General features: G+C 43.6%; 1 protein-coding gene across 3 annotated transcripts in view; it reads right to left on the bottom strand.

The window, feature by feature from the left end:
* Positions 1 to 539: 539 nt before the first annotated feature.
* Positions 540 to 13416, bottom strand: part of RALBP1 (ralA binding protein 1) — a 37633-nt gene continuing 24756 nt past the window's right edge. For 2 of the 3 annotated variants that reach the window (XM_075416471.1, XM_075416469.1), the window contains 8 exons: positions 9015 to 9473; positions 6849 to 7198; positions 5238 to 5399; positions 4656 to 4787; positions 4029 to 4136; positions 3159 to 3280; positions 2641 to 2764; positions 540 to 2357 (listed from right to left, as the gene is read on the bottom strand). In XM_075416471.1, the coding sequence (XP_075272586.1) occupies positions 2091 to 2357; positions 2641 to 2764; positions 3159 to 3280; positions 4029 to 4136; positions 4656 to 4787; positions 5238 to 5399; positions 6849 to 7198; positions 9015 to 9473 (1724 nt within the window). In that variant the 3' untranslated portion in view covers positions 540 to 2090. Of the gene's footprint in view, positions 2358 to 2640; positions 2765 to 3158; positions 3281 to 4028; positions 4137 to 4655; positions 4788 to 5237; positions 5400 to 6848; positions 7199 to 9014; positions 9474 to 9755; positions 9851 to 13416 lie in introns of all 3 variants that reach the window. The other variant, XM_075416472.1, reaches the window with a different exon arrangement.

Here is a 13416-nt window from a genome sequence, read left to right as displayed (position 1 = left end):
TTTGGCCAGCAGTGACTCGCACTTGGGATTTTAGCTACAGGAGTTTTATCAATAACTGCGTTTATCACTGGACGTATCACTTGAAAGAATGCGAAAGAATTTCAAAGAACCATCCTTTGGGCATTTTGAAACCAAATTTCTGGTTACAGCTGCTGTATTGCTGCAGGAGCAGCAGTTCCACCTCCATTTAAGACTCCGGTGGCAACGCGCTTCCAGTGCTTTGTGAGGCTGCAGGAGAAAGAAGGGTGTTTGTGTGCTGGAAGGAACGGTGTGAATAAATGGGGTGGGTTTCGCTGTCACAGCTGAAATCTCAGTAGTGAGAGAGAAGCGAAATCTTAAAATCTCTTAATTTCATCAAATTAAACTTGATCTTCACCTGAATTATGGAGGCTTTCTATGACATTCAGTTGCAGACAGTTCTTTCAGAGAAGAGCTGTTAAAAAAGCCTGAATTCATTTTTAATATAAACTCCCCAACTGCAGGTGGCTACCCAAGAAGAAGTAACTATCATTTGCATTATGAAGTAAATTAGAAACTACTTTCAAATGGCTGTTGAATTTATTTGCTTGATAAATACAATCCTAACAAAATAAAAGTTAACCAATATTAAGAGATTTGTCTGAAGAACATTAGAAAAATCCATGACAATTCAATAGGAATTAGTGTGAATTAAACAACAACAAAAAAGAGGTTTAAATATTGCCAGCAAATATAAAATGTATGTAACGAAGGCGAGGGAGAATGCTTTAGTTTACATTTGTCATCTGACCACATTTTCTGCGTTTATAAACTTTTTTTCCCAAATTTTAAAAAAATACTATGCTGTTTTCTATAACATATCAAAGCATTATTTGTACAAAATCAAATCATGGCCAATGATTCACAACAGTGCAATAGATAAAGAATACAACCACATCCAACAGGTGCTGAAAATAAATATCCAGATTAAAAAATAAGAGAGCCTATGTGCACGCTGTGGAGTTTGCTGTCTCTGTATGAATCGGTGGATGAGTCCCGTGAGCGCACCCGACACGTGAAATGGCCCTGAACCCCCAGCGTGGCCGGAGGCTTTTTCCGGGCAGGAGCAGTACAACAGCCAAACCACGAGCGAGTCCCAGGTTGTGCTGGCTTTTTAAACGACAACCGAGGAGGCCACTGCTGAAGGCCCGGTGCCTCCCTGGCATCGCAGGAACGCACCAGGGACTGGCGTTTCTGCAGAGGGAAACGCGATATTGCTCAGTCGGGCAGATCTTGAGTGATGTGACCCATCCCCACCGCTGCCTGGAGCATCCACCAGTGGCTTTCTCCAAGGGACTGAGACATTTAAAATGGATGAAGAGAAAGCTCTTGGCTATACGGCAGCGGTGTGAACGCAGCCTGTCTAAAACGGGGATGATGAGAGTGGTTTACAGATGAGCAAATGGGCTACCTACATGGCTACAAGACATGAACAGCGCTTGGTGAACACGGCCGTCACACAGGGACATAAATAACGTCTCTCAAGTTTCTCCATTTATTCAGTACATCTCGGAACAAAAACGAAGCTTAAGGGCATGTCAGGTAGACGCGATACCCCGCAGTCTCCCAGCTTTTCAGCCAACCCAGCATAAATTTAAAGCTCCCTTGTATATAATCTGCATCAGAAAGGTATCAAAGGCACAAGCAAGAAGTGACTGGGTTAATAAGCAGAAATAATGGTGAATGAGGATGAGTGGATCCACAAGGCAAATAATTAGTAAGTGGGGGTGGGTTTTTGTTTATTTACTGAAAATGAGATCTTCCAATTCTGCTCCAATGGATGTAAATGATGATTTTGGTTTAAAGTAAAACTGTTACTGAATTATTTTAAATCACCTGAAGGAAACCAGTCTTGAAATAATCGGATACTAACTGGAAAACTCTTCTGGCCTCTCCAAACTCACCTGAGTCTGATGAGGAGAAGCCACAAGTATCAGAGACAAAAGTCTCCAGGGCTCAAAAGAAAAGTTTCTTTACAGAATGTACACAGCCAGCAATAATTTGTGCAGTTTGACTCAAATTACAGTAATTTGCACAGTTCAGTTGATTTTATGCATATCCAAGGAGCCGGATCAAAGTGGAGTTTCTTTCCTGTCCTTGCTTGGCGATGGCTTGACTTGCTGCTGCTCCTTGCTTGCTTTTGGCTGCTCTTTGGCTGCTTTTGTCTCCAGGACACTGTCTCTCTGCTGCTGAGGAGCACCCCCGCGCTTTTCTGGCTCCTCTTCTTCCTGCCCCTGCTGCTCCGATTTCGCTCGCTGCAGCAGCCGAAGCTGTACTCGCAGCTCGATGATGGCCTCGCGCTCCTCGTGAATCGCTTGGTTCAGGTGATTGTTCTTTATCTTTCAAGTAAGGGAAACAAAGGTCAGGGCTCCTTCCGCCACAGAGCTGCTGCAGCCAGGGGGGCCGTTCGGCATTGCCAGGGAAGCTCTGCTCTCAACCCCGGCAGCAGGGGCGTGGACGCGCACACACCCGTGGTGTGAAGACAGAGCTGGTGGGTGTTAGGCCCAGGCAAAACCGATGGCGAAACGGCCAGTCTGCACGTCTGCAAACACCTCTGCGCAGACTAAGGCACGTGACCAGCACGGAGAAGCACACCAATTAATACTACGACTCAGATCTTACCTCCAGCTCCTCGTTCTGTCTCTGCAAGTCTTCCAGGATGACCTGCAGTTCCTCCTCATCTTCGCTCTCGCTTTCACTCTCGGAAGAATATTCCTCGGTTTCGCTTCGGCCATGCTGCTGGCGACTGAAAGACCAATGACAAACTCAGATTTAAACGCTTCCTTCAAGGCTGCCAGAACTGCAGCAGCGTACAAGAGTTAACTCACAGCCACTGAATAATCTGTTTTAAAAACAAAATCAGAATTTCAAAGCTTAGTTTAATAAACTAGGGGGATTTTTTTGGTGCCCAGGGTCTCATGTCTTTTAGATCATAATTCCATCACTACACGAACAGAAAACATGCTGAAAGGTCCAAAGTTGCTGAGATTTCAATACAAACAGGCTGCTTTCAAATGCGATGTTCACAGGGTGAGCTTTTAAGTGCAGTTTAAAGTATGATTCCAGAAGAGCCTGTATCTACTTTTAATCAAAGCGTGCTCGCCTGCCAGGGGCTCTGATGTACGCTCTCTCCCTTTTACCTTTGTATTTCAGCTATTTCTGCTCGAAGGCGATCTATTTCTTCCTTCTCTGAGGCAATCTGTCTCCGCAGAAACTGCTCCATGGCCAGCAGTTCTTCTTGTTCTGTCAAAATCTCGTTCTCCTGCAATGATCAATTAGTTCACTTAGAGCCTTGCCTTTATGTTCTACAGGGACATACGGTAAGAATGAGATGATGCAGTTCTCTGAAATACTTTCAGTAGAAGTGGTTAGCACGCCGGCTTTGAACTCCGGTTCATCCAAGACCTCAAAGCAAATGCAAGTTCAACACCAACAAGAGACGATCGCCGTACTGAACAGCAGTGGAGATGACGCACCAAACTCTGGCGTGTTTGGCTGCCCCTTTCCTTAAATCACAGGGAAAAGCTCTGGCTAACCAGTAAAATAACTAGAAAAACTGAACTATAAAATACATCTCTGAAGATGATTATAAGGAGGGAGGTACAGTGGAGAGAAGATGAAAGCTCCTGAGGGAAGCAAAGGAAGGCAGAAAAGCCAACACAGTTGCCTTACTTCCTTTAATCAGCAGGAAAGTAGTTAACGGTATTAAAGCTGGTTAGAGGTGGAATCGCTTTCTACGTACACTGACAACAAAGGCTACTTGGTCAGCGGTGTTGCACAGCGTCTCCTTTCTGCTGTTAACAAGAGTCTGCTCGGCTTTGGGTTCACTCCCTCAGTCAGCATTCCGTCCTCACTCTGCTGACCGTTAAAGCCTTGTCTTTTAATGGACAGAGAGACCCATTTAAGCCTTCCCTTTCCCATTGCATTAGAAGGCACAAAAGAGCGCTTTGCATTTCTGACAGATGCGGAACAAGGGAACACCAGCAGACAAACAGGTAAGTGCCATCTACCTGTGCAAGCAGAATATTTATAACTTCTTCGTTCTCGTTCATTTCTTCTTTGGAGACATCCTCCTTTGAAAGGCTAGCAATCTCTTGTGCAATCTTTGTTTCACACTCCTGGCAGACAAAGAGAACGACTTTTAGAAGGACAGCTTCCCCCGTCACTCTGTTTACCGTAAAAAAGGTTTTTGTGAATGTATTATTTTCCAAATTCAGAGTCACCAGCTCGGTTGTCCTGAAAGTTTTCAGCAAGCTCTGTCCCTTCCCTGGGACACACGAGAGTTTAAAAACGCTTCTGAAGTTTAACCTTGAATCTTCTAGTAATTCCTCTTGGCACTCCGGGACACATTGTTTCAAGCATATAATGAATACATGCTCTGTCAAACACCAAGTTTTTAATCTTACATATTTCTTGTTTCTACAAACAGCTGTGAAGGATGTGTGAAGATCTTGCTGGCCCTAGGGAGAGCCAGCTAACCAGAAAATGCAATTGCTCGTCAGCCATGCAAAGTTAAGATGAAACAATCAGCAAGTAAAGAGATCAAAATGTGGTTTGATCTAACTGGGTGCCTCTGCATTGTCACAAATTGGGGATCTATGATTTATGTTTGGCCAATAAATAGAACAGTTACTCACCTGCCTCTTAGCTTCTCTTAGTTTCCTCTTAAGAGCTGTTAAAATTCTTTGCACCTCCCACAGTCTCTCTTCTTTGGATAAGTCTTTTATCCCTGCCTGCAAGTCTCTGTGTAAACAGTTCAGTAGGAACTCCTAGAAATATTGCCAAAGAAATTAGTGTCTTTGATATATCACAGCAGGGCAGACGGAAAGGAAAAATCTTTCTGGCTTTGCAGCAACAGGCTTGGAGTTCTGGTTTTCAGAGCTTGACAAGTCAGCCACCACCAAGCGTTAACACACATTCAGCACACGCTCTAGAATTAGCTGAAGAGCGAAGAAACCACACTGTCAGCACGTTCTCCTGACCTTCCTCACACGGTGAAAGCACTGATCTACACAGCAAAGCAACCCACGAAAGCCATGGCTACGATCATCACAAGACCGTAACAACTTTCGACACAGAAAATGTCACTGGGCTCTTTCCAGTAGTCTCTGCTAATTGTAATAGAACTGAAGAGTATGTTACGAGCTTGTGAGAATTTATATTGAGTGTCTAAAAGCCAGAGCAAAGATCAGCAGAAAAACACTGAAGTAATTGCTAACCTGGCGCCTGATTTCTTCTTTGATGCTCTCTTGTGTCTCTGGAAGTGCTGGCATTGTTGCCATATTTGACCAGCGAAGAGGTTTTGTCACTGGCTTTAGGGTCACATTCCCGAAGAACTCCTGAACATGTGTAAAAAACACGTACAGGACACGGTTGCTGATCTGCAAAGGAAGGACAGACAAAACATGGGTTAAGGTGATTTATTCACATCATCTTCACCTGTGAAGCATAGAATCATCCTCCAGAAACAGAGCAGCCTTTAGTAAGCCTTTCTGTGAGTCGCAGTCGCGTTAGTTTGTCGAAAGATTAAACTCTGGATTAAAAATGCTGTTTTAAATGACCTAGTCCTCAGGGACTCGCTTCACCGTCTCTCTTGCTCATGTATCTGAGGCATTCTCCTGCTAACCTCAGCCCTGTCACACACCTTAACCTACCACAGTTACTGCCGTCACTCGTAGATGCAGAAACGCACCACATCTTTCTTTCTGCTGATGTAAAGGGAGTTGGTGGCAGGAACACATAAGAGAGAGAACAGCAGCCATGCTGTGCTACGGCCAGCTGCTGGCTACCTTCTCACTCCTCCCCCAAACTGTGAATATTTTCTACAGTTTCTCTCTTGGATGATTTAATATAGTAGAAAAAGTAGTCTGAAAGGAGCTGGTGCTGTATTATTCCTTGTTTCAACACAAGACAGAAGTAAGTATTTATTTTGACAGTATATCTTCCATTAAAATTCAAAAATGTATCCTGAAAGAAAGATTAGAGTTCTGTCACTACCTGCATTTTCACTGCTAAAAATCTACTTAACAACAAAACATGATTGGGCCTGTTTTGTTTGACAGTAATTGTTACTTCTTTTGTTAGCTAGAAAGTGTCTGGCACAGCAAAATAGCCAAGAATAATACCCGGCCCTTGTGCTACTGGGCCTCCGCCTAGGCTCTTAATTATAAAGCCAAGCTCTTCTAAAGTGTGGTTTTTCTTCTCGAAGACCAAACACCCAATAATGCCGTGTTTCCATTCTGCACAGGACTAATTCTGAGCTGTATTTAAAGTAAGTATTTCCAAGATGTCTATTAAGGAATTCATCAATCCAGAAACCACAAACTCTTAATGGAAAACTGAAGTTGTTTTTCCCCAGCCATGTGACTGCAGCCACCAAAGCCATTATACCCAAGTCATTACTGCACCAGGAAGATCTGTTTGCAGGACAGTGCTCATTGGTTTCATATTAAAATGAAGCAACACTATAGTCCTCACTGCAAAAATTATCACTGAATCAAAAGCCCACAGAAACTGTGTATCTGGATGAATTATTGGACGTATTCAACACCAAATCACTTCTGTTCACAACAGAATTAAGGCCCCAATCACTACCCTTTGTAAGGCTCTCCCAGCAGCCCAAGGATCAGACCCACAGCATGCCAGCTCACACTCAGGAAGGCTTTTGTTCCCCCTTCCCAGCATTTCAGGTTCCTGAGGTGTAAAGAGAAGCTGTAACTCAGCTCAGCTGTACCAGACCAGACCCCATTCCCACCTGCAAGAGAATTCCTACAAAGAAGTCCTTCCAGGGCTGAAGTTCTGCTCTGACGCTGGCTGCGTGGTGCACGTACCTGGACAGTGGGGCTGAGCACTATAGAAATATTCTGGATGTTCATTTTTGTTTCCAGTTCCTTTGCAATAACATGGTCCATGTGCACAATCAGCCAAGAAATGAGGAGATGGTTACACTCCGGCAGCTCTTTCAGCAGCCTCTGGCACTCCTGAACTTTCTCAGCTTCCGTGCTCTTGCCACAGGCGTCTTCGAAGCGGGGCGTTAGCTCTTTGGTAAGCAGATTTTCAGGCAGTTCTCGCAGGTACTGCTTCAGCAAGCTGGCTACTGTGTTGGGCTCGTATTCTTCCAGGTTGGGAGATTCTTCTCGATCATAGGCCGCCTTTAGCTCATCAACTTTTGATTTTATTCCTTAAAATATTTAGATCAAGAATTAAGAGAAATCAGCTGTAAATGTACAATAGTTCAATAGTTAAACTTTTTTTTGTCTTGTTTTTGAGATGCCTGTATTTCACCTCTCGTTACAAATTAAGCTAATTGAGGGATACCTTTTAAAGGTTATCCACATGTAGCGAAGTTAAAATCATGACTCAAAATTACGTGATCACTGCTTCTAAAAGCACCGACTACTGCTACCAAGCAAAACCACAGCAGTGCCCAAGTTCTGAATCCGCAGTCCCTTGCACGAAGGAACATAGCATAAGAGTGAGGAAGGGTAGGGCAACGCAAGATCAGCTGTGTATTTGCGTTCACCGTCTTTAAGCCTGTTCAACTGCACAGCCCTGAGCCAAGTAGCAAATGTTATCGACTCAAATATTGTGGAGCAGGTTCTACCTATAACAACTTTCCTCTGTCAGAATAAAACCCGGACTTTTTAGGTTCCCGAGTTCCAGCTGGCGCTCCTCGGCAGAGGAATCTCACACAGGCTGCGTGATCTGAGGCACTGCACGAATAGAAGTGCGGTCACACAATTATTCAACCCAGACAAGATTTTCCCCAAGGTGTTTTTATAGCGCGGTGACATTCCTATCTTCCCAAACTCAGGGAAATTTCACTCTTAAAGCTCAAACACCCCCTGGAGTCACACCGACACAGCGCGCTCCCTCGGCTCGGCTCACACGCGGCGAGCAGTGCTGGTGCACTCAGCCCCAGGTAAACGCCAGGTACAACATGCGCAGTGTCACCTCCAAGCACGTCAGCCATCACAGCGGTTGGCAGGCTGTTGAGCCGCTGCAGTTGTCTCTCTGAGCTCTCAATTTAAATAATCTTACACGCACGAGAGGGTGCTATTGCACTGGAGAACACCTAGGAAGCACAAACGTCAACACCGATTTACACAAAACACACCTCCTTCTGTGAAAATTCCCGACACATCGTGTCTTGGAACAAACGTGCAGCCAAACGTTCCGATGGGCAAGGCAAAGGGGCTGCTCCAGCTGCTGCGCTGTTTATGCATGCCTACAAACAGCACGCAGAGCGACAGCGTGAAGGCAGCTTAAGGAAGCCTTGAGAATCGTTTGCTTACTGTTTTGCCATGCTAGGCAACTTGTTTCAAATGCTTTTCCTCAAAGTCATTCTCTCACTTGTTCTTGCTACCTTAAACATACCCACAGAAATACTTACACGAGTTGTGCTGCAGATACGGTGCACAAATGGACTGCTTTGTTTAACATCACTAAATCTGATGTTTCATTTATGTAAGCTGGTGTTATGCAACTACCACAGTTAATTAGCCTGCTGTTGCTAAGCTTAAATAGTGAAACTTGTATTTTCTGCTTATTAGTGTATTTGCTCAAAGAAAAGAATTCTTTAAGAAAAAACAAACCACACGATGGAAGTAACTGGAAAAAGCAACTCAGTGGGAAGCTTAAATAATAAAATGGTTGTATCTCATCTTTGCTTTTGCAATCAACTAGCATTGGATTTCTGCTGCATAAGGAAAAAACTATAAGCTGGCCATACTAACACATTTTATTCATTGTTACCACCCTATCACAAAAGGCCAAAACAAGGGTGTTCTCACTGCCATGAAGCAGTACCACCACATTAGCACCTTTTCTGCTACTTCAGACCTAAGGGCTTACTTAACTTTAGTTACCCAATTATCTTTTGGATAACAAAAATTAATGCAGCCATAAACAGAGTCTCTAGGTGTTGAAAGTGGTAAAATAAGAAGAAATTGCAAGTAAAGACCTTAGGAACCCGCATGTCAGTGTGCCCAGAGTACCTGAAACTCTGTAGATGCCTTCACATTTCATGCCGTGCTTCTCTACGTAATCTATACATTCACGGAAAACTGCTGGCAGGCGGATGCCGTCATACATCATGGTCCTGTCTACCGCATCAGACAAAGGGATGCCAAACACGGGTCTGTGACTGGGAACATCCACTTGAGGTATCTCTGTCTCCTGAATTGGCTTCTTCTTTTTCTTCTTCTCTTTCCACTGTTTTACAACATCGGCTGCAGTTAAGTCTTTTGACTTCTTCTCTTTATGTTTGTCTTCCTTATGTTTGTCTTCCTTGTGTTTTTCATCTTTGGGTTTCTCTTTTATTTTAAAATCCTTTTCCTTTTTTTTGGAAAAGCTGGGTTTCTTGAAGACATGTATTCCCTTGGACCGCTTCAGCTTTGAAGGACTTTCAGCTTCATCACCGGAACTGTCCTCTTGAAATGCCGCGTAACCTTCCGCTATCATGCAAAGGAGCAGAAGGCAAGAGGACAGCTGTAAGTCTGTTTAGTTTCTAGATGACATATTGCAACAGGGAGAGAACAAGAAGTAATATGTAGGGAGGAGAGAGAGAAGCAGCAACATGAATTAAAAAGTAGCGCCTGCCTGACTCTTCAGAAGGTTTTCTTTAGTTGTTACACAATTAAGATGACAAGGATTCAATCAAGGTTGCACAATCACATCCAAGAGAAGCCACACACAGCTCCTGAACGATCTAAACAATTAATACTTTATATACTTACTCATAATAGCAATGTCCATCTTATGGGCTAGTTTCCCATCTAATAGTCAAGGAAATGCAAAATAAAAACAACTGTCTGGCAACTTCTCTATGTTCCTGTAATCAACAGTATAAGAGTCACCGTTAAGGATCATCTACTACATACACGTAAGAGTAACAAAGTTCTATTAAGAACAAACTAAACCGGCCATTTAACTCCCCAATTCCTTTCCAGAATAGTCTGAATTTTAAGATAAGTATGAAGTTAATAAAGTTTCAAATAAAATACCAAGAAAGTAAACCAAAACCCAAACAACCCAAAAAGCCCAAGCATACTTACTTTTCCACTAGACAGATAAAACAACTGCAGTAACACTGGCACGATACCTGTCAGTGAAGCTCTGAGTTTGCCTTACAAAGCATATGCCAGCGCTTCAACCAAGTCCCCGGGCAGAGCACGCTGTTTCGGCAGCAGAACACCAACTGCTGTCTACAAGGCGCACCAGTGCTTTTACTGCCTCCGCCTCTGCAGCTAGCCCTGCCTGTCCTTCAGGCAAGAACAAGGAAATCTTTAAAGGTGGATTACAAAAGAAAAAAAAAAACAAACAACAAAAAAACAACCGGCAACCAAACCCAGCAACACACACACTAACACAACTTCCAAGTCAATTAATTATGATTTTGCATACGCCGTACCCTACATAAGAAAAGTAAGCCTGAAACCTGGTCAGCAAAGATGACAGCAGCCAGGTCCCCCAAGGCAGTGGGCAGCAAGCTCTTGCTTCAGCGGGAAGGCTCTTCCCTCCCCATTATTTAGCTCCTTTGAGGCTCTTCCATTTCCTACAGACATTTACTTCCCCTGCCCGAGCGTGGAAGCACACCGGCAGCTCTTCCCGCGTGAATAGTTCTGAGTGGTGGAAAATTACCCACTTGGATTACGAGAGAGCACCACGGATGAGATTACAGCTGTAATTTTTACAGGTGAAAGATCTTGTGCAAAAGAACCTGGGGACGTTCAGTCTTTTATCCTTCCAATTCTAAACTAGACTGAGCTGCAGCATCTCTCAGCATTACTTCAGCACACCCAAGGAGCCGTCTGTATTCTGAAGCCTCTTTGGCTGCTCTGTAGAAGGTAGCTTTGAACTGTCAAATAAATGTAAGAAATGTATTAAAGCACAGAACTGCAATAAAATAATTACAATTGTTTGAGCAGCTGACCCTTTCCATCCTGGACTCTTCCCTAGGACTATCAAATACGCACTTTCATAGCAGACGGAGAAAGACCATCGCACTGTTCCTGCCCAAGTGAATTTTAATATGAAAATACACATGATAACTGGAGGACAACCAGGTCTCATCCTCACAATTTACTGGCTACACCACCATTCACTCTCATAAACTAAAACCAGAAATGGGTAAGGAAACCTGCAGCGCATAAACTAAGGAATCAAATCTCAGTGACACGGGAAGAGCTGCTGATGCACCAGCTACAGGACACAGGAGGAGCACACGTCACCGCTGGGTTCTGCGAGCATGAGACGGGGCTGGCACTGAGCTTCAAGATGGGCTTCCCGGATGTCACTTCCGGACAGAAAGCCAGATCTCCACCAGAGAGCCCAGAACGTGCTGCCCGCAGCCCCTCCCGCTGGGCAGCTGTAACAGCTCCCCGCACGCAGGGTCATGGTGTCAGCGCGTCCTGCGGCTCAGCACCGGGCACCCAGGCCTGAGGTCGCTGTCACCAGCGGAGCTCCTGCCACCCGCGTCTCCACGCTGCAACACAACCTCAGCGCCTTTCTACACCTGCGGCAGCGCGACACCAGCAACGGCACGTTACTGGAACCGGTATGTCTTGACTTCATGAGAGGACATGAAGGAGCAAGTCAAATACAAAACCAGCTGATTTTAATTTGTCTCAGTAATGTAAATCAAGAAAGTTTAGACATATATGCTAATTACAGATTCACAGGGACTCTCCCACCCGGAGCAAGGCGGGGTTTGTAAGTCTCTCAGAGTAGCTCGATGTTCTCTACCGCACTTCGGGTAATAAAGTTGCTGTATCCCTTTCGCCAGTGATGCAATATATTGAAATATAAACAACCTGAATTTATACAGAAGAAAAATTATCGAAAGCACTTGACGAATCAGGTAATGTAGAAAGATTACCTACTGTTAGTAAACTGATATTTCTGTTCACTGTTTCCTCAAGACTTCTAGCACAAATAGTCTGCATTTTCCCATCACTCTGATATATGTCAATGACATTTTCCTGCAACTATATGAGACCAGTACTACTAATTTAATAAATACTCCAATTCTATCAGCATAACAACTGGACTATCTGCCAGTTCTTTGTTAGACCTTCCACAAGCATGTTATTTTAAATATGATGCTGCAAGTATAGCCCTTATCTTACTGAAAATGATGAAGACCTCTTTCAAAAATAGTAATAAAAAAAAGCCAGTGTTACTCTGGAAAAACCTAACTTACAGGCTTAAACGCTCTGTCATGCAGCGAGGCCACTGTTTCTGTCCGTCTGCATGCTTGGGAATACTTCTGCTCTCTTACAATGAAGCTATAAATTCATGCTATAGCATTTATTGTTAACACAAAGGGATACATTACGTAGAACTGCCACTTATCAAACCTACCACAAGGTACACTTTGCACATCACGTCTCTGATGAGCTTTTAAGTCATTTATACCTCTACATCTGATTCTGGCTCCCTGGGGAAATTTGCATGCATCTGTAACTAATCCACTGAAAGAAAACATGGATTACTTTGAGACGTGGAAGAATTAGTAGGTCAAATACGACCATACGGAACAAGGTGCAATGCTAGCATTAGTTACCTGATTTCAGTCTGTCAAAGGAATTGCCATCAACTTGTACACCATTTCTAAATAAAACAGTAAGACACACATGGCTGCATAATGAGCTTGGGTAGATGGCTTCCATTTCCTCTCCTCACCCATGAGATGTATTGTTATTATTAATAGAAACTGCAAACTTACTACCAGCACTTACTATCCAACTTTCAATTAGATCAGTTTGCTTTTAATACACATTCTACTCACTGACGTGAGCGCAGCGCTCCCAAACAAACTCTGCATTCAGAGGCTGCGCAGCTCTAATGAAGTTGAAATACGAGATTTGCCTTACTTTATTTTGATTTAAAATAATTACTGGCATTGAAAGGCAGACTTGTAAACTATTTGCAAATAGTACTTCACTAAACAAATACACACTGGTACATAGATATACACAGTAATTTGTCCATAGAATAGGATGTAGCAACACAGAAAGATAAATGTTCACATGAAGAGCCTCTGATGTTTATCACAGGTGGAAAATTCCAGCAACTTCTTACTCTGTGGATCTGGAAACTGTACTCAGAGCTTCTCACCAGATCAGTAAAAGCAATGTTTTGTTTGTCTTAGCATCTACTTGGTTATTTTGCATGACAACAATGGCCACCTTACAATTTCTAACAGACCTCCCCCTACAGACACGTAGTATCCACCGCTACTGTGAAATCCATCTCGTTAGGACTCTGCACAGAAATGAAGGATCATAAGCACAGAGACACCTTACCATGGCATTGCTCTACCTGTAACAACCAGGAATCCTACTAGAGCTTCTGCATGGTTGCTAGAAGTCCACATTCCTGAGCAGAAACGATTCT

Source organism: Opisthocomus hoazin, chromosome 3 (assembly GCF_030867145.1).
Source record: "Opisthocomus hoazin isolate bOpiHoa1 chromosome 3, bOpiHoa1.hap1, whole genome shotgun sequence".
Taxonomy (NCBI): Eukaryota; Metazoa; Chordata; class Aves; order Opisthocomiformes; family Opisthocomidae; genus Opisthocomus; species Opisthocomus hoazin.
This window is presented reverse-complemented; position numbering and strand designations above follow the sequence as displayed.